The 26,977-nt window shown below is 41.3% G+C and overlaps 1 protein-coding gene across 2 annotated transcripts; it reads right to left on the bottom strand.

Annotated features, from left to right (window-relative positions):
- Nucleotides 1–767: 767 nt before the first annotated feature.
- Nucleotides 768–26,889, bottom strand: PPM1F (protein phosphatase, Mg2+/Mn2+ dependent 1F). 2 transcript variants are annotated; one of them, XM_082293681.1, is made up of 8 exons: nt 26,693–26,889; nt 17,199–17,329; nt 13,448–13,647; nt 12,146–12,334; nt 10,875–11,018; nt 9,851–9,944; nt 8,332–8,733; nt 768–1,610 (listed from the first exon to the last, which is right to left on the bottom strand). In XM_082293681.1, exons 1-7 carry the CDS (start codon nt 26,866–26,868, stop codon nt 8,360–8,362), a joined length of 1,308 nt encoding a protein of 435 aa, XP_082149807.1. In that variant the 5' UTR covers nt 26,869–26,889; the 3' UTR covers nt 768–1,610; nt 8,332–8,359. The 2 variants fall into 2 exon arrangements, with proteins under 2 accessions (XP_082149807.1, XP_082149806.1); XM_082293680.1 differs by having other exon boundaries at nt 768–8,733.
- Nucleotides 26,890–26,977: the final 88 nt, after the last annotated feature.

The raw sequence follows: 26,977 nt of genomic DNA on the forward strand, positions 1-26,977 counted from the left end.
GTGCAGCATTCTGCGTTCTTGCAGACTTCTATTCTCTCCTTCTCTAGGATAAATACAAAAGCATTTAGACAAACTGCCTGGAAGATTGCATATCTCAGATCCCCTTGTTAAAGCTTGCCTTTTGTCAAGTCTTCCATCTCTGTCCTGCTCTCCTTATGTCTTCCTCTCCTGAGGATATGAACACCTGCACTTCAGAAACAATCACACAAGTTAGTTTAGCTTCCAAGCCTTACTTGTATTTCAGGTTACCATCCTTCTTAGAACTTTCTCTATGTCCTGTAGTAAATTAGCCCTAACACTCTGAGAATTCATTCTCCAGCCTTCCACTTCAGCGGTCAAATACCACTTCTTTAACAAGTATGCAAGTAAATAAATTGTCACCATCTCTGGCTGCAGCAGGGTCTCTCAGATCATTATCACATTACTGCAGGACACAGGCAGTACACCCCACTTAACCTGCATTGTCACTGTGGTCAGCTGGAAAAAAGAAGGAACAGACCAAATCAATAAATTGGAGGTATGTAATCCTAAAATGGTTTTAGTGACGTTCATCTTTTCAAGTAAGCACACTGTGTAATCCCAAGGATTGCTTCCTTCTAGTGCTTCCACTGACCTCTTTTCCCGGAAAAGCCCCATGGAGGAAGGTAACATGGTGAGACAGAGTAACCACTCAAAAATGTGCAGCATGACCTACATGAAAAAGTTGCAACATGAGCTACTTGACATATTAGAATGAAACATAGATTTAAGAAAAGAAACAAACAGTGTTTCGAATCACTATACTTTATTAATACTTCAGAAACATCAGATCCTACAGTGGCAGTTCTTATCCCCACCTGTTTCCAATCACTGCTTTGAAACAACTTCTTGCAATATGCAAATAGATACATGAGGCACTGTGTGAATACAAAAGTGACAATACAAAAAAATCCCAACAATTAAACCTCATGCAATACATACATATATAAAAAAATATGGTTATGTAGCATGATACACACAAGCACTATTAGAACAATCCATGTAACTGAATGTACAATATGCATAGCATTTAATGATCAATGACAACAGGTTTCTGACCTGTGCATAAAACCAGTCAGCTTAAATAAGAGTTTCAAGAGACTAGATAACTGGTTAAGCCACAGCTTATAAAACCTGCCATACTGCAGCTTTTCTGCTCAGGGTCACAAGTGCAGATTAGCATACAAAATAAATAAGGACTATGATTCTACAAAACTTGGCTAACAGCTCCTATTTCAAAATCACTGGCCCTCTTACTTTCATTCAAGGTTCATCAGCCAACACAGTGGCAAGAAATGTGCTCTGCTCTTGTACTCTTTTAATACTGATAAGAACATACAGTTTTAAGTCAGAAGAAGTAGTTGCAGAGGTCTCACTTACCACTACACAAGCACGGGACTGGCGTTACAGTACGGAGCAGACCCTGAAGAATGGCACTGACTGAGAGGTCACTGAGCCTCGGGATGTGCTGCTGCTCCCAACCTGACTGCTCAGCCAACTGTGGCAGGAGAGAGAGAGCTGGGGAGGGGAAGGAAGGCAGAAAGCTTTTCCCCCCACTCTCAACAGTGCAAATGTTTGAAAGCACAGTCAATCTGCAGGAACAAGGAAATACAGAGACAAGAACATTTCTGAAATCCTGTAACCAGGGTGAGAGCTATTGTTACCTGACATAAGCTTAAGCATTCCTATGAAGTAAGATACAAATAACAGGATTTTCTTCTCACATATCCAATACTGGTCCATGCCAAAGCAACAGTTATTCTAGTCTCTCATCTTCCTAGCTGACATGGTTCTTTTTAGACTTGGTGTTGCAGGCCTCCAAAGATCAGACCAAATTCACTATGGACACAGATGAAGTGAAAATTACAAAGTGGCAACTAAACTGACTTAACTGCCAACAGATTTTACAGCCTAAAAAGCAGCATTTTGGGGAGGGAGGGGATGACAATATAAAAGGACATAAAAGATAGAGAAAAAGAAAACTGGGAAGAAAACAGGGAGGACACAGAACAGAAGTGACTTGCAGAAGAGGAAGTTAAAAGTAATTAAAGTAATTAAGTTAGAGGAACTTAGAGCTAAAAACTTTACACTGGCCTTTTTTTGTCAGTACAAAGTTTTGACTCCAAATAAAACAAATACCTTGCTATTATTAAACACACTGAAGGAAAAAAAAAAGTGGGAAAAACACAAAGAAAGCAGCATTAATCATGCAATATTCAGCAGAATGCCTTTTCACAAAGTTACGAAGGGCACCATGAAAAAAAGGAAGTATTTTTACTGCCCTGAGAAGGTCCCCATAGGATCACCCTGGTTTCCTAGCTATTATCTCTTTATCCTTGGACATCCAAATAGAACTATCATTGCTTAGATAAAAGGATAAATAGTTCCTGGCGGGAATGATGGTCACACATTCGGGCTCCATTTGCCAAAGCAACAAACCTTCTACCTGCCTAATGTATTGCCTCAAAAGGGATAAATAACTTCAAGGAGTCATCCACTAGATCCGGAAGGACCAATGACATTCCTGTGCATGGAAATCCAGAACCATTTAATCAGTAATAACTTCAGTATTTGATATATTAATATCTCCTGGAAATTAGTAATCAGGCTTAATAGTTGAGAGAAAATTCAATAATCAGAATCTAGCTAGTCACAAAGCCCAGATATATTTAACTTTCTAAGGAGCTGAATATATCTCGTCTCTTCAACTAAAAAGCACATAATAAGACAAAACTCTGACTGAGAGGAGTTTGTTATCAAAATAAAACAGACATTACAAAGCAGCTAAATTCATTTGCTTGAAACAGTGGTTTTCAGCCGACAGTGCACTGCCAACTCTTCTAGGCTGCTTTTTTTTTATTCCATTGTTTACATTCCAAGAAGCTTGAAAACATTTCTTTTCCTATTGATTTTGTCCTCTACTGTTTAACAAAAACTGCATCTTGCTAAATTTTCTATGTGGCCAACACAGCTGTCCCTTGTTTATTTTTGTGTGCACCAGCAGCAGTGTGCGCAGCTTGGAGCACGCATTAAACCAGGGACACTGAACAGCTTGTGAGCGTTCAGGTCTGATGGGTCACACCAAAATAAAGGTTTAAGTGATTCTCTGGAAGATTTTGGTTTCCTGTTCCATGCAGAGATAAGGTTATGTGTCACAAGAGCCTACCAGCTCATTTTAAGGCATTATTTTAAGAAATGTTTATTGACAGATACACGTTCAGAGGTGCAGTCACTCCTTCAAGTCTCCATTTGTTTACTTCTCAGCTGACACGACTTATATAAATAAGAATAGCTTTAAATTAAATAAAATCCAAGAAATATATTAAGCCCAACCAAAACACATTCAGAAAGTGTCTGCCTTAGCTCTTAAGAGCTGTCAATGCTGCAAAACAAATACTCCACAGGGCTGGCTGGTTTAGTGGCTTGATTCAGTAACGCAGAGAGGACCAGCCTCTCGGTTTTGATGCTGTTTGAAAGGTTAGGATGAGCTTGGCAGAAACCCCTCTGCCTTCCAGCACTACTCAAATGCAACCAGACCTGCTATAAACTTGTGTTTAGGGAGAGTACATAACTTCATGTAGATTGGGAAGTTTTGCATTCATTTGAAAGCTCATTTTTCTCTTTCTCCAATCCTTCCTGAGTGGCATTTTGTTCATCAGGAGGGTTTGCTCCTCGAAAAGGGAAAATGGACCATTTCTTCTTAGTAGGATTCTCTCTGAAGGCACAGGCCCAATTGCAAAAAGGACAGTGATAGAACTAAGCAGGGAAATTTAATTCAGGCTTAACCAGAGCTGAATTATACATGAATCATCTGCAATCTGCTCTGTTGTGGCTAACATCCCCCCACCTTCTCCCTAAAGCATTTGCTTGATACTTCAGTACTGTAAGACTAGAGACAGACAATGGCTGGTGCTGTATGTTCAGTACCTGCATCCACAAGAATACAAATAATTTAACCAACAGAGTCAAACTTGTACAAAGAGTAGAGCTGGAATATTAATTTAGACTTTACTGTCGATGCCCTTTATAGATGGAGGGTATTTGCTAGCTACCTTTTGCACAATGCCATTTAAAAATACCATTTACAAAAGTTCTTGGCGACTTGTTTTGGAAATACCTTTTTTAGGTTAGTTTTTGAAGTCTTTAGGTTAGTTTTTAGGTGGGGCTTTTTTGTTGGTTATTTTTTGGTTTTTTGCCTGGGAGGGAAGCTTCAACCCCAAAGAACTGATTTAAGCTATCAACTGAAAACAGGTTTTCCAGTGCACACAGCCAACTTATCTCCAGAATTCAGAAAGCAAGAGAAGCACTTTTCCCAACATCTGACAAAATAATGGAAATTTTAGTGGCTCCTCATGACAGAAAGTTAATGGCCCTGGAAATGCTTTCTAAAAGAGCAGCATCACATCTGACTTTGAATTGAGATAAGTGTCTATTAAATGGTATTAAAGCCATCACTGTGATTAACACTGCTTAACTGCCAACACTGCCGTAACCACTCCGTGCCAAATTACTCATCTTGCAGGGCTCACCATCCCCTCCACTCATTAACACACTCCACATTTACTCACAGCAGCACTTGCACAGTGACCACGAACTGCAGAGGCTGGATGCTCCCTCTTAGCACTACTTTACATGGAAGGATGTTTGGAAAAATCCATTTAGTAGCATTAGCTTTCCAGGTAGCACTGAGGGGTCACAGCAAGTCACCTCGGACACTTCTAGTGCTATTCCTTCTTTGGCTGTTTGAAGACAGAGTTACCACAGCTGAGCTCTGCCTTCTTAATGGGTGTGTTTCCAATTCTTTCAAGCACTGGTATTTCGCTCTAAAGAACTGACATTTGTAGCTCTATTTTCCAGCCCACTTCCTTTTTAAAATAGGCATTAATAATACTTAAATGCATTCCTGTCTCTCTCTTTCACTCCTCCATCACTCAGAGGGTGGATTTTACTTAATCTCCCTCTGTTCTAAAAATTTTCCTGCATTTCTCTCATCTGTATTCTCAGGGAAAAAAAAAAAAAAGACGCCAAAACGAACTCCCAACAAATGTAATTTGTAAAATTTTAATCTTGTCTCTGCCAGACCCAGAATATTCACTGTCTTAGGTGTGTGTCTTTGAAGGAGAGGATGGGGAAAGGAAGAGAAGGTAGAAGCATGAATTACCCATAAACAAAAGAGATGTTGGATATCCACTAAGCAGAACAACGGAAGCCAGTTTCCAATCACACAACGAAAGAATTTAAGTGTGCTCTGTTTTAAAAATTCAGGCTCCTTTAAAGAGCAATTTTTCTTCTGCTGAGTGCTAAAATGCCGCAGCAGACATTGATTTGGAGTCTAGTAAGACATGAAAGTTATTGAACATTTGTCTTGAATCCTTCAACTAATTTCTACAGCCTCCTCCCAAACAGTATTTGGGATTTTCCTGTAGATGACACATTAGCAATTACTTATTCTAGTGATGGGATACAAACTCCCTTTTTTGACCTGTTACAATTTCTGTTGACCTGACCAGACTTTTTAAAGCTAGTAAGAAGTCTCTGAAAATGAGAGAAATACTTTTAATCCATGCTGCAATCTATATGAGTTCTCAAAGATTGTTCCTATCCATTTACATCTCAAAGAAATGAAGCACTATGTCAGTCAGAATGAATGCAAATGTAAGGGAACAGCTTCTAAGAATGCAGAATTTCTTCCCTAGAGCATTGCTTGAGAACTAGATTTTATGATTGCCACAGACAGCTTTCTAAAGGCCCACTTCACTTAGCTCCCATAAAACAGAAATTATCAAATTTGAAGCAAAAAAGGATGTTCTCATATAGCTGCAAGCATCCATCAAAAGACTTAAGACTTTCTTTCCTCTGTAATGCAAATCTGCCCAGAAAAGGTTAAAATAAAAGAACCATTACAAAGAGTTCGGCTTGTTCAGTCCCCTCCACCTTTGAGGAAATTTGGCAAATTTCAGAAACTAAACCACACCATGGACTTACCAACTTTTCACACCTCCCTTCATAAATACAATAGCTTCCCCCTCTGCTGATAAACCTTGGACAGCAATAACATCAAACAATTCTGCATGATTCTTACTATATTAATAATAGAACTATTTCCAAGACACCAAGAGGCACTAGTGGCCATCAGGATTTAGCATGGAATTGAGTATCTGGGCGAGAAATCAAATTGATAAATCCAAGGGGATTACTGCACAAGTCTAAGGGCTTCCTTAATTGAAGAAGGTTCACTACCAACACTGATGCCCAGCCCACCAGGCTGCCACAATGGAAATCCTTCCCCATATATTTTAGGGCACCAAAATGTAGGATGGAAAACTGTTTACAATCTTCTCAGAAGAAAAGCTCCTGTGGCAAAAAGGCAGTTGCTGTCTGAGCTGCAATGTAGTGAGAGAGGAGGTCACTGTGGAGCTCCTGCATTAAAAACTGTAGGATCTTCCACAGCAATTCCAGCAAAAACCTTGGGTCACTGTGTCATCCCACATCAATGAAGGATCCAGAGACTCTGGACATGGACAGTGCTGCTCTGTTCCTCCTTTGAGCCATTCCAGCTCTTCTACCTAAACTTCCTCCCTAAGCAACATTAATGCTCAACATATTTTAATCAACAGGACTGACATATGGCAATGACATGTGCTTCTAAATGTGGCATACAATCTTGCTGCCAGATGCAAAGCACTTTTTGTTTAGACAGCGAAATTAATAACAAATTTACCATTGAGCCTTCAGATCTTGTCGAGTTCTGCTAGCCCGGCAAGACAAAACACAACCAGAAGCTCTAGCACATCATGAATAGAGCAGTTGTGCAACACCCTCACACATTCATTACAATTCTTTCATCCTATGAGCTTCACAGTTCCTTAGAAAGTTATTCAGACCCAAAAGGTTCATGAAGTGTGGCCAAATTAACCTGCCATTAATAAAAACTGTTACTAAACTGTTTCTAGTTTGTATTACTAAATTTACTTGTGAAGGCCAGAAGTTACTACTTTTTTAAATGAAATAATTACTCAAATTGTTACTTTATGATTAACTCTCTAGAGCTTTCTGCACAGGGCAGGGAGTAAATCACAGTGAAGCTCTTCCACAAACCACAAGATTTGGCAACAAAGAGATTTTTTTTTGAAACCTAGTTACCACTAAAATAATTCACAAAATTGAAACATTTAAGTGCATCAATGAAAACAGAAAGTAACGTTTTAGAAACTAGGAACTGGCTGACCAGACTGCGATAGGCAGCCAGCAATCCTTGGGTGAAATATTTAAGGCACTTGAGGGTAGTCAGTTTTTTTACACCAGATAATAAAGACAGAGACACTTTAAAATTCCAGTTTAAATAAAAACTGCAACAAAATAAAGTAAAACTGCAAAACATTCCTCCAAGTGTAAAGTTCAGAAAATTAACAAATAAACATTTACAATAAAAATAAACTTCTCCTTTGCTATAGTACACAAAATAGTGGTAGGAAGAGCACATTCACCTGCTTGAGCACACAAACTGCAAAGATCTCTCTCAAATACCACCTTTTCAGGTTGCCAAACAGCTAATAAGCATATTTCTTAGGGAGAAATAATCCAGTGCAGTTAAATATCAGATTCCAGTCTATAAACCAGAGCATCCCAGAAAGCAGATGATTTTTTACCATTTTCCCCAGGATATTTCTAGCTAGTTTTCCAGCTTTTTCTGAAGCATCCAGTTTTATTTTCTCCTCTCCATACACACAAATGTTAAACGTTTCTGTTTGAGTAAAGAGGCCGCATCATTCTTGTAGTATCTTTGGTACAAACCAAAAGCACCTTACACAGCACACTGGTGTCACCCAGTCCCTACACACTGAGCCTGTTCCCACAGAACACACACAGGAAGAAGCTTTTCTGTGGTGGGGACAGCTTCCCCCCTCCAACTTCCAAAGTAACATCACAGTAAAGTACAACATACAGTGCTCTTTTTAAGCACTAATTTAAATTTTCACTCAGAATTCATGAAAGGCATATTCTCATCCATTAGCTTATACCTGTTATGGTTTCTTACCACTTCCAGGACAGAGGGATATGACCAGCAGCCCTGGGACACACTTCAGTGTTTGCTCCCAGAGATAAAATAGCTGTACAAATCTCCACATCTGTTCAGTGTTTTTTGAGGGGAGGGGGCAGAAAAAAGGGAGAAGGAAAAGACAAACGGGAACTCAGTAAAAGGGGTCTTGCCTTTCTGTTCCATGTTTGTCAATTTGTCCTTTTTTCCTGATACATTTTGCCTACTGTATTAGAGGCTTCTTCAGTGGAAAGCAGTTCCTTACATGAACTTACTTGAACATTCCGGACTAAACAGATTCTGTCACTGTGTGGCGGCTGCCTCGCAGCTGAGGAAGTTAAAGGGTGAGCTCTGAGCATCATCATCAGCCCTAGGGCTCTTGGAGTCGTTGAGACAGTCTGCCAGGATGTCCTGAGGATCCCTCAAGAACACCACCAGAACAGTGATGTTGTCACTGGATCCATTTTCCTTGGCAGCAGCCACCAGTCTTTCTGCTGCTTTGAGCCCCACTCCTTTGGTCTGCATCAAATGATCCAGGACCAAGTCTACAACCTCATGGGGCTTGATGGCATCAAAGAATCCATCGCAGGCAAGGAGCAAGTAATCTTCTGAGCCAGTCAGCTCGAAGGAATCTGCATCTGCATCACCAGAGACGTAGGGCTTCTGGCATATGTCACCTGAGACAAGCAACCAAAGCAAAGGCTTTATTACTTCACACACCAACACTTACTTCCTTACCCACCAATCACTTTTACCATCCTCAAGAACAGCCAGATCGTGTTCCAGAGATACCTGATGCAGAGCAAGAGTAGTCAAAAGCTATGGACTAAGCATGGAAGACACTTTAGTTTCTTTAAGGATGCTTGGAACCCACCTAAATCCTGTGGGTTTCTAAGGAGTTACTTTAATTTATGCTCCCCTAATCTTGCAGGGAAAATAAGGAATTTATTCCTAAAGTTTTTCTTTCAGAAATGTATTTGTGCAAGGAGATAGTCAGGTGTTCATTTTGCAGGTGTGCCTCTTGTACAGCCTTCAGAATGCCAAGAAAATCAGATTTTTCTTAGCTATCCAGATATACAGCACAATGCCCTAAGAATCTGCTCATTGTATTTAGTTTATCAGTTTTGTATGGACATACTTACCAAATATGAGTTGCTACTGATCCAAATAGCTTTATACAAATTCCATAGTAATCTGCTCCCACTCATACATTACATCTACTGTATTGCCCAGGGTTTTTTCCTCTTTTTGCCCTAATTGGCAATTAGCAAAGTAAGCTTGTTTAATAAGATTGTAAGAATACTACAATTAAAATGCTCCAAATTTCTGGATATTGAAGGAGAATGCAGTGATTTGACTCAAGCAGAAAGATCTGCAGTCAGGAGAAAGAGACATTCATAATAAAGTGGACAAAACCCCCTCACAATTCAGACATTCAAGCACATAAAAAAGGCTAGATAAACATTTATTGCTTCCTCCACTTTTACAAATTAAATGCTGCACATTTGTTAAACTACTGTAAAACATTACAGTAGTTTAGGCATTTATAAGAAGCAAAAAACTTAGTATTAGAAAAAAAATAGGACTATCATGGCTAGTATGTATAATAAAACAACATTCTATGCTCACGGTAAAACCAAAAAGATGATGTAGCTGCAAGCCTTATGGGAAAGACAGCTAAGTGGTTTACTATGTTTGATGCTGAACAAGACACCATTTACAGTAAACAGTCTAAGATGGCATGTTTTGATCAATTGTAATCCAAAGTTTACTGATTCTGATGGTTTATCTCACCAATTGCTCTGGAAACAGCCAAGGTACCATTAACCCGCCAGCAGTCCATGTAGGTTACACAGCCACCCAGAGTCTCAATCCTTGCTCTCTCATCCTGAAAAACAGTGGAATACATTTTGTTTGCTGCTCCAGCTTCTATATTTCTACAATGAATACAGCAAACACACATATCAGAATCTAGCATGGAAACATGCACACAGGATTACTGGAAACAAGCCACTACTTTCCATCCTTGCCATGGCTTATCTGCTTATCCATAAAGCAGGAAAAAAAAGCAGAATTCTCAAGTTTTTGTATCATCATATCCTTTCCGATATGGATGAGTAAATTCTCCTGCCACTTCTTCCCATTCCATACAGCAACCGACTGGGTGAATATATAAATATTCAGAACGAAATACATGATAACTAGGCTAAGTAACAGTAGTCTTTGCCCTGATACTCCTTTAACTACTCAGTTATTACAAATATTCATGCAATGAAGGCAAAGGCTCATGCAATGCCAGGTAAACTTGCAAGGTCCCCATCCAATTTCATGGAATAAAATACCTGGCTATTTAAAATAGATAGGAAATGCAATACACTTTAAGCCAGTTAGACCAGCAGATTAGCATTAGCTTTTCAATGACAGTACTGCATATAATGAAAGACTCTCATTATGCTAACATTTTAAATTGCCATTAATCTCAAATTACTAAGATATTTTGTAACAGGCAGATTTAAATTCACACACAAAAATCCTGTGAAAGTATTTAATTACTGCAAATTTTCAACAATCTGAGCAGGAACTGAAGTCAGGACTATGAGTACCATTCATTAGCACCTTCAAGCAGGCAAGGTGCAGGAATCACCTTGTCAAGACACAGGAGTGGATGCAGAACAAGAAATTGTTAATTCCATGCAACCTACCATGCAGTAGATGTACTTATGTAAAGCACCAAACACTTAAAAAGGCTTGACTCCAAGAGGTTTCAAGAGAGAATCTGACATCACACACTTAAGAGGAAAAAACAAGCCAGACTTACTTCTCTTTCTGGTTTGTGAGGTTCCATTAATGTCACAGCTTTCCCTTGCTGCACAAGCATCACCTGAGAGTCTCCCAGCCATGCTATGTGTAGTTTGTTCCCTACAATCAATGCAGACACACCTGTTGTGCCGCTCCGCAGCTTCTACAGAAGGAAAACAGGTGTGTCAGGTGAGTATGCAACAAGCCCTGCTAGGATATATGGCATTACTGAAAACTTGGGTTCAATCACACTAAATGCAGTAGATTAGACCTGCTAATCCTAATTCAGATAACTTTAAAAAGAAAGTACAGGATAGTAGAGAGACTTGAAATAGACTATTTATAAACATATCTTCTAATATGCAGATGATTAATACAGTCTTATGTTCCTCCTTCTCTTGCTATTAATTCTAAAACCAATCTAGGAGACTAAGAGCTCTGTTATTTAAAACAGAGACATGCAGAAAAGCAAGAGGATCTGAATTTCAGTAGAATGAACATTTCACAAACACATCTCTCCAATCCCTTTCACATTCTCCACTCTAACATTAGCAACTACAAATGCCTTGCTCCACACAGATCCCCTTATCCTTGGGTATATAAATCAGAATGTCAACAAAGGAAAAAATCTATCTGTCCTAGATTCCCTGTAAAGATTAGTGAGAATCAGACCTTATAAAAATGCTGGTCCCTCTTTTGTACCTCATTGACAAAAATGAGAATATTAACAATGAGTACTTCCATTGTACTTCTATACTAAGAATTCTCAAACTGTGTAACACAGATTTGAAGAAAGAATGTTCATCATACCAATTCAATTCAAAGCTGATCAATAAGTTTAATGAACTGAGGAGTCTGATTTAAATCACAGAACACATTTTTCACTTACAGCTATCAGTGACACTAATGGTAGGACAGGAAAGAGGAAGATAGCAACCATATTATCAGGAAGAGAGAAATCTCTTTTCCAGATAAGAGGTAGGACAACAGAACATCTAGAGGCTGCCCAATTTAGACAAGGAGGCACCAGCATTCTTCCAAATAACTGATATGTCAGAATAATTTAAATAATTTTAGCACTTCTTTTCAATTACTCATCTTGAACTCCCAAGCACTGGTTTTCCTCAAAATAAGAATTTGATCAAACAAAACCTTTTTATGTAGCATAATTTCGTAAAGAAGCCAGTGATTCAAATAAACTGTACTGCCAGAATTTTCTGGATAATACCACATTGTCCAACAGTTCTCAGTGTTGTTTAAATACAATGGAGTTAATCTCTACCCACTCACCTCTCTTTTGGCTTTGAAAAGAAACATTTCATCTGTCTTCTGGAAAGAGCATTTCAAGGCCTCAGCTGGATTCTTAATAATCTCTTCATGTAACCCAATGTTTACATGTAAGTGGGTTGCTGAGTAATTGGCAGCATCCACTCCACCATGGCCATCGAACACCGCAAAGTAAGCGCGATCAACGTCATCCTTTTGCGGGGGGCGGGGGGGAGAGAGAGGAAGACATTCCTGTTCAAAACCAAAATAGCTCACAGACTGGTACCAACAAGCAAGATTCTTTATTCTGGGCTTTCTTCCATACAAATGGCAATTTAAGTCCATTTACACATGTACAAAATGGATGAAATGGGTACTTCGCAGGCCAATTACTTTTCTTTGTTTGCTGTTAGTCACTTAATGTCCTTAAAAATAACCTGGAATTGAAGCAGCAGCGTGCTGGTTATGTAGTCCTCTGGCAGTTTCATGAACTGGCACTTGTACAACTGCTGTTCTCCCCCTTTCTGTTCTTAGTATCATAGAATGGTTTGGGTTGGAAGGGACCTATTCCAGCCCCTCTGCCATGGGCAGGGACATCTTCCACTAGACCAGGTTGCTCCGAGCCCTCTCTTGTAGCCCCTTTAAGCACTGGAAGTTGCTATAAGGTGGCCCCAGAGCCTTCTCTTCCCCAGGCTGAACAACCCCAGCTCCCAGCCTGTCTTCACAGCAGAGGCGCTCCAGCCCTCTCATCATCTTTGTGGCCTCCTCTGGACTTGCTCCAGCAGCTCCATCTCATTTTTATGTAGTGAGTCCCAAAGCTGGACATATCTTTGCAGGTGGGGTCTCACCAGAGCACAGAAGAGGGGCAGGTCCTCTCCCTCGGCCTGCTGCCCTCACTGCTTTTGATGCAGACCGGGACGCGTTTGGCTTTCTGGGCTGCAGGCACACGTCGCTGGGTCACACTGAACTGCTCATCAACAAACACCCCCAAGTCCTGCTCCTCAGGGCTGCTCTCAATCCATATACAAGTTGTGTCAGTCACAAGAACATTGTAACTCCAGCAACATAGCACTAGGTGAACTTCCCATCTCCCTGTATCATAACTTATGACATGAATCCCAAAGGCACAAGATCCTCCCTGCATCACTTCTTTATCAGGGCAGTAGTTGGCCCCCAGCAATCTGAGTCACTAAGTCCTTGCTCCAGTGCAGACACGATAAATAACTTACGGCAAGAAATTCACAGATCACCCATCACCAGGCCCCTGTGCTTACAGCAATGTTGCAAAGCTGCCCAGCCAGCCTCCCCTGTTGTGTCCAGACTTACTGAGAGACCGAAGAGCTGATTGAACTCGGGGAGGAGGACATGGCGATCCTCCATCTTGCGCCGGGCGTTGCGGATGGCGTGGATGGACACCAGCAGGAAGCGCGTCAGTGGCCTCAGCGATGGCAATTGCTTCTGCCACTCGCAGCACACATCCCTCAGCTTGTTAAAAAAGCAGCGCTGCAGCGACTCCTCATCCAGCACTGACAGCACAGAAACAAAACAGTAAGTGCTGCGTCCCACTTTCCTACACTACCCCATCTTTTGGCCTGTCTTTCCTTCAAGTTTCTTTCACTACAGCTACATACACACATCCAGCACCCTGCTTTTACAGGCTCTGCAAGAATTAAAATGAGGTCCTGAGAATAATGTGGAGAGAAAGTTGCAACAGAAAACAGTGTAACACTAGGGATAATAGCAGCTTCTTTACTTGCTAGTTCTTTTTCAAAATAGAGGTTTATCAAGCAGGTGATTACATTACAAAAATCATAACAAAGACCCAAAAAAAAAATCAGTCTAGTATATTAGACATGAATGTTAATATTATGTAAGTAAAATTAGTAAGATAGTGATAGGAATTCCTACCTACTGAAAAATAAAAGGGAATCACCAAGTGGGCAGAAAAACCTTCAAGAAGAGATTGCTGTTGTCTTGGACACAAGGGTTGAAAAAGCATTGGCCTGGCTTTGGGTCAGGTTATGTCCTACTGAACCACTTCAACTGAAATAACAAGGAAGTCTGAAAATGTTTGCTGAGGTCAATAGCTCAACTCAGAGTTGAGCTGAACAGATTAGAATTTTAAGCTGTTATCTTTATCTTTTTAAATACTCATGGTTGTAGAAGCTGGAGGGACAGAGCATTTCCGCTACTCTCCAGCTTTGTCATTACAGAGCGGAACCACAAGCGCCCATTGGGCACAGCCTGAAAAGCTCCAGCCAGACACTCAAATCCTTTTCTGGATAGATCCCAAAGATCAATTAATCCAAACTTATTGTTCATCAGACTGAATGGCTTGGTGCTTGGCATTGCATCTAGCTTTGCAACACAGTATCCCTCCAAACAGATAACAATTTAAAGTTATTTGAGTAGGAAACCTGCCTCAATGCTAAATCAACTAACTTCAAAATGCACTGAAAAGAACATTTATAGAGCAAAAATAATTTGCTGGTCACTAGTGTATATTCTAAAGAACTGCAGTGCATGAACTATCTCTCCTGTATCTGTTTTATCCTGACTCCTGATAACACTGCTAGCATCAAAGCTTCCTCAGAATTTCTTTTTATAACTCCTGGTTCTCAAGCTTTTTTTTTTTTTTTTTCCTCAGCAACAGTGGCTGGCTAGCTTCAGATGTATCTCTGGGCCTGAAGAATTGAAAGCTTAAATTTAAACACACATCTTTGATTAACAGCCACTACATACTAACCAAAATTACTTTTGATTTGCTTAATATGTAGGTGCTAATGGGCAAGCTATAAAAACCTTTAAATATTAAATCATCCCATAAACAAAATAACTAAATAGGACAGCATCTTAGACAGCCTTGTCTACAGCTGTTAGTTTACATATTTGTAAATGTCTAGACTAATACTGACCAGAAGAGACATATTGCTGTTTAAATATCAAGCTTGTGAAATCTGACAAAGAATTTAGTACCTTAACAAGACATGCTTCTGCAATGTACCACAAACAGTGGTACTCACACGTGCACACCCCCCCATTGCTTTTATATAATCACTTCTCTTTCATTCCAAGAATGCTTTTTTTTTGGCAGAATTATTATAATTACTGCAGTGCAAGAAGAGAATCCATACTGTGCTGTAGCATGAGGACTATCTTTCCTTCTAGTTGTACAGTTAAAGTGATGTAATAGCAGTTACAAGATAGGGGAAAACAAGTACAGTCCAAGGGTGCAGAAAAATGAACACCTTTAAAGTAGCTGTTCCTTGCTGAGATCAGGCAACCAAGTACCTCAACAATGAGCACTTTCCATCCCGTTTGATAGGGGAATGAATGGTCAATAGAGATTTGATCTAAATGGCAATGGTAACATAAGAACGAACAACCAAAATAGACAGGAATATGTAAAGTGGAAATTAAAGAAGGTTTCAACCACCAGAACAGGGAGGGTTCTGGGGCATTGGTCAACAAGGAACAGTGAAAGAATGTGAACTAGTTCAACATTAAACTCATCCAAGGATTTTCCAATTTTGCCTGCACTATCTTAAAAGTAGACTCCAGTCCTATCTTTTTGGCCTTCAGAGTAAAACAGCAGCCTGAATATCTTACAAATGTCCCCAATATATAGTAACCAGAGACATTAGATGCTTGTGACCAAGAAAATGTCCATGTCCTATCAAGTTCTTCATTACTCCTTGTTTCTAAACGTTATTTCTTTATCATTCAGATAGGGTTTGTTTTGGTTTGTGGGCCCAAGATTTACATAAGACCCAGAACTACAAGTTATAATTTTAGGCTCACAAATGTATAGCAGTTCATGTCTTGTATGACTGCTATATTCACCTCAAAGATAACTACACGGATGTCAACAAAGAGTCCGCAGCGGAGTGACTGCAGGATGCTCTGATAACAGTTTCCAACTGCTTTGTGAAAACCTATGTAATTATCCTAGGTGAGTTACAATATGCTGCTTCTGATTTTCCTGTAGAGGCTGCAGCGATCTGGTCACACTGAACTCATATTTGCCAGTTCCCCCTCAAGGCAGAGTCCTGCCGCAGGCCAGGTTAGCTGCAGTGAGTGAAGGCCACAAGCATTAAGGCGAGGGATGACATAATCAGGGTGCAGCATGACTTAATTAACTGAGTTCCCCCTCCTGCCGTTTCAGACTTGGACACGAATGCTGGAAGAGCCTTCTGGGAAGTGTCATATCCTGGCCATCGCAGCGCTCTGTTTGAGGCACACTGAACTAACTGCCTTTCAAGCCATCCCAAAGAAGTGGAAGGGTGAGGATTTCCCCTTACAGAACAGACTGGGTTGCCGAGGACATCTCCATTTTTATCTTCTACTCTGCCTGCATCCTGCTCCATTTAAATTCTTGGCACTGGGACTGAAGGTTTGGTGAAGCCTGATGTTAAACACTTCAGCACGTAAATGCACTAGGACCATCTGTTACACAAGGCACAAACCCAGTACTCAGTCACCAAGGTCTGCTCTCTCTCCAGTTCACTCAGGAGAAAATGCAGGCATCAGGTAGAAGACAAATGCATCAGACTCTTCTTCCCTCAGCATCCCACCTTTATAGGGCAGAGTGGGAAGAAAAGAAATCATCGATAAAGACAGAGACTATTGAGCAACTTGCCAAGAGAAAGATCTGGAGTTCCAGGATGTTCAAGATGTGGAACAGCCAGAATCTGGTTGCCAAGACAAAAGCAAGATGGTTTATATGGATCAACTGAAGGTGTTGGTGTGGCCGTACAACTGTGGTGATGTCAACGTCAAAACACAGGAGTAATTAGCTAAGATCACTCTACCGAAGGGAAAAGGGCACATTCTTCCCTTTCAGAAAGCCAATCCACAGGATCAGTCAGGGCTCTAGACACTGCATTTGCATGTTGCTCACAAAACTAGCACAGCTTCCTTTCATCCCACAGATACGCAGCAAAAGCAAATGAAGTTCCATTCACTGCTGCTTGCCAGGCAGTCTAACCAAATAAATCTGGGAAACATTTCAAAACACTGAAGTCTTCTGAAAGACAGCCTCTGGGAAAACCACAGACAGAAAAAGAAGTATACTTACAGGTGAACCTTTCCTCATCTCCTTCTCCCTCCGTTTCCACATTTTGCAGCTTAAATTCAGTCAAGTCTGTTTGGAGAACTTCATCAACTGCAGCATGGATCAATGATGCTGCAAGAAGTGGTGAAACACCTCTGCTGGTAAGAAAAGGAAGGCAAAGCAAAAGAGACTGCATTAGTTTAAACTGAGCTACAACCTTGCAGTGTATGGCTGGTGACCTCATACTTAGAAAGCATTGCACACAATACCAACTTCATTAGTAAACTAGTAGAGGAAACCATATGTTCAATATTTATTCACACAAATCTTTAGTAAGATCCTCAGTTAGACAACTGCTTTCTCAAGAATGTAAAGAGGAAGAAGCGTATGAATCATATTTTCAAACTGTTGCCTCACACTCCAGTCGCAGATGGTACCTCCTTCTCTTGAGCTCTCAGATGGGAACTGCTACCTTCAATTCCAGCCTCTGAACACACACATTTTGTTTCTACTCACGACACAGCATTTCTTGCTCACAGTCAATCTCACCACAGACAGTATCAAAATCTCAATGTTGTGGTAGATGCAAATCTCTAAAAAGGTTACTTGGAACTCTCCTTCCCTTTACAAGAAAAGTCCTGCTTAGTGCTAACCTACAGCCCTTATCATTCGGTTTATTCTGACTGGAAGTTTTCCAAAGAAACCACCCAGGTAAAAGATGCAAAGATTTGAGACTGGGCACTAGGATAAGAAGAGACTCCAAGACTTGTGATTTAGATGAAGCTTTTAGGCAGGCATCTAGAAGACAATAATGCTACATGATCTGCTCACCATCTCTTGTTTACTCAATGCTTTATTCAAGCCACATGTTTACAAGAAGCACAGACTTGGTATGTTTTTGAGTCTTTAAACAAGTAAGTCCCATCCAACTCCAAAATGAGGCTACTATAAAATAACTCCTATATTCCCTATAGTCTCATGGCAAGCACTAAAAACTACAGTACACAACACACGTTCCAGCCACTTTCTAAGAGCACAATGAAGAATAAGCACCAAAATCCATAAAGAGCCACTTTATCCATTGTTCATGGAGTGTTTGATTCCCACAAAATATTGAATTACATAACCAAAGCAAATACCACATTAAGGCACCTACAGCAAGTCAAGGACAAGAGTCTGTTTTGCCAGGAAACATTTTACAAAGTTCTACATAAAACTGGTTTGCTGGGGAGTATGAAATGGTGGAAGCAACTGGTCTGATGTTGCTCAGCAATGACTGGTTTGTGCATACAGAAGGGCAGAGAGGGGAAGACCACGGGGTTTCAGATCCCAGTGACAACAAGCTGAAATGCATTTTGCCTTTGTGCTCCTGAAAGAGAGGCCTTGTCACATCCTCACAGCCGTGTATGAGTACCTCCTGTGGCAGCAAACAGAAAGCATTGTCTCAGTCAACAGGCTCCAACACAGGCCTGCTTTATGCTACGCATTCTGTGGCAGTGACAGCCCAATTTAATGAGTTATTTCGGTACTTCAAATAGATGGCAATGTGTTTGCAGTCCTTTCAGTGCTAGCTGCAGTCATGTCACATCAAGGGAAAACAGAATGCAGCTTTTTGTTTCTTTTTTAAGGCTAATATGTTTAGGGGAGTCAGTTCCTTTCCGAGCTCAGTTAAAGTAACAATGCCCACTTATAATGACTCTGACACTGACAGACAACCTTTTAAAAGGTCAGGCAAGAAATACATCCAAAACAGATATGGCACCCCCTGCACTCCAAAAATCTTTCTTCCCGTTTTTGTTTGCGTAAGAGAAAAAGAAAGGAATATGAAAATATAAGCCCCACAATGTCAGATGTGTTGCTGATGCTGCTGAAAGTGAGAAGCTTTAGTCAAAGCACGTTTCAGCTCCAAGAATAGAGACAAGAAACATTAAGAACCAGCTATGCATTTAGCTGCACAGCTCCACAGCTTCAGCCATCTTCAGAATTTCTCTGCTGTGCTGGAGGAAAAAATCAACTCTAGCCTGGGTTCACAGCTCAGGATCAGAAGAGGGCTTAATACTTTGATTTTAAACTTCATATTTCTGCTTTCCAGAATCCAGGATTGCTGAACTGGGTCCATTAAAAGCAGCTTAAACAAAAGGAAATCTACTTAGTGCTATAATGCACAAGTCCTGTATAAACCTCTGCTTACAGGATGCCTGCAACAAAGAAAAAATTTACATATTATGCTACATCCTTAAACTTTTTCCAGTTGCCATCCAGTCCCTGAAAAGGAAATTCAGTGATTCCTCAGTACTGATACGCTTCATTCAGCTTTGCTTCCTATGTATTTCCTCCCTCTCCATAGCTCTGCAAATCTGTAAGAAAGTGGTTGTTTATTGGGATTTTGTTATGCGGTCAGCAACAACATCAAACAACTGATTCTGACACACTGAAAAAGAATAAAAGTCTAAAAAATTACCCAACCTATTTAGTTCAATCTCAGTTCTGAACAGAACATATTTGTGATTACTTTATAAACTCTTTATTATAGCATTACCATATTGGCAAGACTGGTTTTCACTCGAGCTCAAGTAAATGGAGCTCCAAGGAATGGCATCTTTCATTCAGGTTCGATGTTTATCGGTTTTAAGTTCATCTTCTGAATCAGAGACTTCAGGAGTTAACAAAATGTGTCATCAAAAAAGAGCAAGAACTGCTGCTTTAGTTGAGAGCTACAAGGTCTCACTTGGCTGGAGAGTATCTGGAAACTGCTGCAGTACCTATGGCAACCAGTGCAAAAGTAACCCACTGCAATTACCATTACAGACTTCAAACCTTTCCTGTAAGCAAAGAAGAATGTCACTTATTGTTAAAATCTTCCTTTCAAAGAAGCCCGAGACACCCTGGTGACGAGCTGAATCAAGCATAATTTAATCTCCGTGAATCAGAAGGAACAGTGTAGCTGTTTCCTAAGGGGAAAACCAACCGTATTGGGAAGAAGAGGAAAGCTGGTGGGGTGTGTTACATGCACAGGATGCTACTTTAAGAGAATCTTAGGAGAAACACGTCAGCCCCGTTTCTCTGGCACGCAACACTAAACATTCAGCCTCGGCACACACAGGCTAGTAGTAAACAGACTTTGAATTTCTTTGCTGCAGGCTATTTCTTTGCTAACATAAAGGGTGTGTTTTGACCACAATAAAAAATATTTTAAAAGAATTAAAGCATGTTGTAACAGTGCAGATGAGGCATTGTAGCTTCACCAGCAGCTGAAGTCAAATTGACAGTGGCTGGAGCATGGAGCTCATATCCTGCAGCCACTCACAGTAAAATACAAGCCTCGTTTCAAAAATCTGAGTACAGATAAAAGAAGTAAGTTAAAGAGTAAAGCAATACTTATGCTAAAAAAGAAGACACTTAAGTTTATATGCCACTTTCCTCCTTGAAAGATTCTGGACTACTGGACACAGTACTGGTAAAAGGAGCTACGCAAAGCTCCTGCTAATACACATACCTGGGGGCCAAAATAAAGTTACAGAAGTAGAATGCAATTATGGTATTTTGCATACTTTAGATTTGGCATAAATTATAGAACAAAACTTACTTCTCTTGTTCACCTTGTTTCTCTTCTGCAATACAATTTAGTTATCTATTTTATTTCAAAAGACCAGCTGTCACACCACCACAGCCACAGTGTAATCACATATGTCAGGTCAATCATAAGACTGTTACTGACCTTTTTAGTACCAGTCTTCAAAAAGAAAAAAACCAGAATATGTACATTCTTTTGGGAAGCAGAAACCCAGTAAGACAACTTCTTACTTTTTTTTATTTGGGTCATTAAATCACCAGGACACTTGTAGTGAGTTTTTTCAAACAAGTCACTGGTTCAAAGATGTTCCTACCTCTCCTTCCCCTCCAGTTTAAGAGGATATATTCAGAAGTCTCTAGCAAACAGCTTTGTGGGTAGGGGGCAAGCATCCAGAGCATCAAAGGTCAGGCCACCACACCTTGGCCAGAGCCTCAGCTACAACTACACTTTTTACAAAGACTTGAAAACAGCTGACAGACTTCCTGCAGTGCTCCACGCCCAGCTTACAGCGGCTTTGAGGACACAGAATAGTGCAGCAGATGGCAGACCCCAAACAGCTGCTCCTCAGCACTGGAAGCAGAGGAACGAGCTCTGTGTTACTCCTGAGGGTGGTACAAAGCCTCTCTAGGACACACCAAACACCCATGTTTACACAAAGCCTTCTGCATTTTTATTTACTTATTTTGCAAGCAAAAGAATTCATTCCTCCCACCCCAAACAGACATTATTACCAAAGTCATAGCAACAAGGCAGCAGTGGTACTGCAGGCCAGTGCACCACTGTATAATCCTCTTTTCCTTTCAGAGTGTGCATATACACATATATTGAGGAAAATGAAGTGCTGTATCTGCTAGCACAAGCTCTAGCATAAGTCAGCTGCAGCTGCCTTAAGTCCAAGGGAAGATGTGCCCTTATTTGTTCCACGGGCTCTGTAACAGCAGAAGATCACACCCAGCACAGCTCTGCCACTGTGGGCTCAGGGTATGTTTCTAGCATGTTACAGCTCTATCAGCAGAGAGTTTAGTGCAGATCTGCAAATGCCAGCAGTTCTCCAGCAAGTGAAAGATCCTCTCACACTGCCAAAATAATAGCAGGTCACAAGTTTCCTCAAACAAAAGCTGCTTGTATTCAGTATTTTCTCCCCAATCTGCTACTTTTATTTCACTTTCTCTTTTTATTCTTACAATCAACTACAGAATGTTTCCACTCAAGCAGCTCTAAGCATTAGCATTTATTAGAGCAGTACCCAGAGCTCCCAGGGTGATGGCGGCCAGAAAAGTACATATATACATCCATTAAGGAGAGAACATCTGACATCCTACAATGCACAAGAAGTTGTTTCTTGTGTTAATGACATCAGGTTGCTAAAAGAGATGAACAAGAGAATCAAAACAAATACATAAACAATGCCACACACAGAATTTCCATCTCTTATGGTTACATGAAGCAGGTTTTTTTTCCAGTTTTTCTTATGAAACTACCAGGAGCAGCAACTTTATAATCCAGAATCCATCTGTACAGGCCCTTCAGTCATTACTGAACAGTTTTTATACAAAATGTGCAAGGAAGAGTCACCTGCTACTTCCATTTAATTCTCTGCAGGAAGAAAAACCACACAGCAGAACAGGAGAGGCTTAATTCCACAAAAGCCACTCTTCAATTAAGCCCTAAACATGTTGTTTCAAAATTGAATATTTATCTTGAAACAATGACAGAAAGGGTGTTTCACACAGGTTATGAGAGCAAAATAGCAAACACATTCCCAAGCAAGGAGAAATAGCAGTGCATTACCCTAAACGGTTCAAATTAGGAATAAGGAAGTAAGTTTTAGGGGATTTATTAAAAGCAGAGGTCACAGTAGAACATAGTTTTCACAGAGGAAGAGGCTAAAGAGCATTTTAAGAAGAGATTGGGAAATCAGAAGCAAGATAAGATTTTCTTTTCCTGGTCCTCATGCTTAAATCATATAAAAACATCAAAATGTCAGAATTGCTGAATTAACTACTCTAAAAGCAGGGAATGCTGGAAATAAAGATGCCAGGGCCTCACCTTGGGTGTGAGCACTACAGTGTAAAGCACAAAGACACAAAACAGGATGCTGAGGCAACAGCAGATTGATTGGGAGGGGGCAGAACAGGAAGCCCAAGTCTCTCAACTGTTATTGTAGTAAATCTCCTCAAACAGGAAGGCTGCAGGAATTTCACATTGTTCTTTGGATATGTCACAGGATGGCCATACAAGTTTCAGCTCCTATCAAGGGGAAGACAAAATTTCTGTATTTAGGGGTCTGATTTCATCTCATGTTCTGTTGCAGTAAAAGTCAGGAATATTTCAGGTTAATTTCTAAAGCTTGGGAAGTAATTAATGGCCTCTTCATTCACAATCAGCTACCTTCATAGACTATCAGAACACAGCTATTACCCAAAAGTGTATGTTAATTAAAATTCTGCAAAACAAGATTACTTAAGCCTGCTCCAATTCTTCAGAATGTTATGTATGTATTTAGCTGCAGTTAGTAGCAGGCAGTTCCATTGATTTAAATAGACCATTCAAAGTAGAAGTATATGCAAAGCTTCACCAGATTAGTGATTTAGGGGCAAGTCCTGCCAGGGAGCAAAATGGTTTGCTGGTTTAGCTGGTGTTTTGCTACGGTAGCTGCATTTGCAGAAATTCGTTAAAATAATTCATTTTAGATTAGGACATCCAGGAGTTGTATCCAGCCTGATGTATCCAAGTGCTTTCATGTAAAGAGATGTGTGCAGTCTTGGAGAAGCAACAGCATTCAGAAACTCCTTGTTGGACCCAACCAATGTTATTCCTTGGTCCATTCTCTTCTCAACAGAAATCCTGATCAGTAGTGGAAGAACAACATTCCTCATTGCAAAGGCACAAAGGTTTGTGCCTCCAAGCAACTGGAAGAACAAACTAAACATCACCATATGTTGTCTCATGAGCCAAGGATATTGCTGGACCGTTATTGGCAATGGACCTTTATTGGCTTGGGCCCTTTGGGCCATGACCCACACATCTGTGCACATGTGAGTGAAGTACCTGACAACACAGAAATGAGAAGCAGAACAGCAGAACTGAGCGTCAAACTCAATTCCCAATAACACTTTGATCTACAGAGAAATCCTTCAGCAGCACTAATCACCATGTAAAATACATTCTGTGATGCTGGGATGTTAGAGAAATCTCACACTCCAGAAACAGAGATCAAGCATCAATGCTAGAAGTCAGCAAGGTACATCCACAAACCTCTTCCTAGCGTTAAACCTATGTAGAATGACACTGTGATATTTGAGGGCGTGTATTTTCCACCGAGCAGCCATCCCTATGTTTGGGATGCTGCCATGACAGCCTGCAGATCAGTGGATCTCAACTACAGTGACCTCTTGCACAGTCACTAATCTGGCACCACTTCTGCATCTTCAACAACTTTTATACAGACATTTAAATTGTCTTCTAATGTCAGCCCTCGCCCTTATTTTTCCATGTCTTAAAACCTTTAACATCCTTCTTTCTCTTATCTCCTTACTATTCCCTCATCTATTTTATTGAGGATTCACATCAGCAGAAAAGTTTATTTAGCCTTCAAAGGTGCATTTTGAATTGATCCACAGTAGCAAACATGGGAAAGAAAATGTAATGTTGGCAATTTCTCACACAGTCAGAGACTTCAGTTTTAGTTCCTAATTACAGGGATTATGAGAAGAAGGCCTGCAATTTCAAAACACAAGATTCCTGTCTTGGCCTTGGGCTGTATCAGTCTTTTTCTCCACATGCAAGAACTCAGCCTACCCAACAGGAAAACGCAGCCTTTTTGCAACTACAAGATGAGGTTTCTCTTTGTCATAGGACTCCAAAACTGAGCTATAATTCTGCAGGGATCCCTACATTTGACACTTTAGGTACACTACTCTACGCCCAAACTCATGGCTTCACCCAAACACAGAGCTGCCTGCAGCCAGCCATAAGAATTCATAAAAACACTTTTCTCATCTATTTCTGTTTTTTTACAAACATTTTGTGAAAAGAAGAATTAATAAGTAGATTGCTGCACTTCAATCCTGCTTTACTTTCTTTAGCTCTCTTTCCCTTCCTTGCCAGCTCAGGACTTGGGCAGCTCTATATGACAGACTGTGGAGCCAGAATCAGCTGCAGGGCAGGTATGTGAAAAATGCAGCTTCTGACACTGGCAGGCTCCTCTCTGTGTAAACACCAGGAGTGACAGGTGAGATGAAAGGATTGCAAAACCATCATTCCTCTTCTGTTTCCACTTGTTACCGTGCCCAATAGACAACAACAGAATGTCAGCAGATATGCAGCTCAGAAATACTGATTCTTCAAGCACTGCAGTTTGAGTAAGGTATCCCATAACTCTACAGCTTAATACCCTCCTCTCTAAATCAATTGTAGAGAGGATCAGCCCGGTCCACGTGGCAGAGTGGGTGCCATGTGATAAGTATTTATTCAAGACTGGCATTACCCTGTTCTTTAAAGTGCTCACCCAGAACCACTTTTGCTCCACAGAGTTCAACGATTCAGTGCACGTGATGAATTTGCAATCTCACTGCGGAATGCACAGCTGTGTTTTGTTCAAGAGCAATTTAGTCAAAGCACAACCAACTAATGCAATGATTATCTGGGCCTTTTTAAACTTCTGACTAAGAAATTGTATTTCTTTGGCACGCATTTCTCATCTTCAGGTTTAGGCACACCATTACTCTGAATGATATTACGTCCATAATCATCTCTGTAATATGTAGGAGTAACCTGATTTTTAAGGCAATTTCTCAGACAATTTCAATATCTAAAAATCACCTATAGACTTTCAACAACAACAAAAAAAATCCACCTGGTGTTCATAAACTCACCAGATAGTAGTTAAAAAGGCAAGTCATTCAAACCATGTTTTCTATCAATCAAATTCCTCTACTAACCAGGTAACATTCAGCATATACCAAACCAGAAACAGTCACCTCCACAGCCCCAGTACCACAGCACAGTCTGATCACCACTCATGTTCTTTTAGACCATCCACAATTGCTGTTCTTGACTCTTACAAGCAGGTCAGTGAAGCAGATTGTGGGAGGAACTTTGTAACACGTGGAATGCACAGGCCCTACTGCCGAAGTGCAGGAAGGGAGTGGAATATCAGGAGACAAGAAATTGGTGGGAAATAACTTGTTCTTGATGAAGCACTAGCTTGCCAAAAGAAGTAAGTCACATCCCAATTCTTAGCAGTGTTAAATAGGAAGTCTAAACTGTTCAGGAGGAGGGTTACAAGGATGCAGTCAGGGGATGACAGAAGCACCACTGATGAGCAGCTGTGTGTTCCAACAGTGGTGTGAGTACGCTCCTGAAGTCTTAAGAAAACATCAGCTTGAGAAACCCACCCAAGCATGTCGCACTCGTAAGGGCTGGGGAGCTGAGCACCCCTGGCAGCCCTGCAAGGCACCTCACAGACCCGCTCCCTCCCAGACTTCCAAGCTGACCCACACAGGTGCCCCGAGGGACCTGAATTCACGCTGTCGGCACTTCACTACAAGAATCGCCCTACCGCGCTAATTGCAGGCTTGTCACTGAATCCGCACCGAGAGTGGGAAAGGAATATTTTTGAAGAGCACACACAAGCAATACCATAAAGGCACAGGGCCGAAGGCCTGTGGCCTGAATAGAAGCATGCTATTAACAGCCACAAAAAGTCATTTAGAAGGGGGAATAATAAATAAATCAATCAATCTGCAAAACTAAATTTCTCTGGAGACGCTGAGGGCTCTCCCCCGCCCCCAGCGGGCCCCGCGTCAGGAAGAAGCGCCTCCCGCGCCTGCACCTGCTACGGCCCCGCTGCCGGGGCGGCCCCGCTCCCTCACACCGGCTGCCAGCGGCGCCCCCGGGGCAGCCCGGCCGGAGTCCCCCTCCCGCCCCGCCGCCCCCTCACCTGCTGCCCAGGAGGCTCCTCGCCCGCTCGGCCAGCGCGCCCGGCACCTCGGCCCTGCTCAGAGCGCCGCTCCCCGCGGAGCTCCACGGCAGCGGCTCCCCCGGGGCCAGCGGGGCCGGGAAGTCCCTCAGGAAGGAGCTCAAGGGAGCCGCTGACGGCTCCAGTTCCAGCGCCATGGCGGCGCTGCCCGGCCGGGAGGGGCGGGCGGGGCGGGGCCGGAGGCTGAGGGAGCGGTGACGGCCCCTTTAAGGGGCGCGCGGGGGCGGGGCCGGGAGAGGCGGGGCC

This window comes from Coloeus monedula, assembly GCF_965178545.1.
Source record: "Coloeus monedula genome assembly, chromosome: 18".
NCBI classification, from domain to species: domain Eukaryota; kingdom Metazoa; phylum Chordata; class Aves; order Passeriformes; family Corvidae; genus Coloeus; species Coloeus monedula.

Excerpts from the sequence above, each read along its gene's own strand:
- PPM1F (XM_082293681.1), bottom strand. The coding sequence starts at position 26,868 with ATGGCGCTGGAACTGGAGCCGTCAGCGGCTCCCTTGAGCTCCTTCCTG. Across the intron at positions 9,945-10,874 it reads CTCACAAACCAGAAAGAGAA|GATGAGAGAGCAAGGATTGA; the intron begins GTAAGTCTGGCT and ends ACTGTTTTTCAG. Across the intron at positions 8,734-9,850 it reads GGCTGTTTCCAGAGCAATTG|GTGACATATGCCAGAAGCCC; the intron begins GTGAGATAAACC and ends TGCTTGTCTCAG.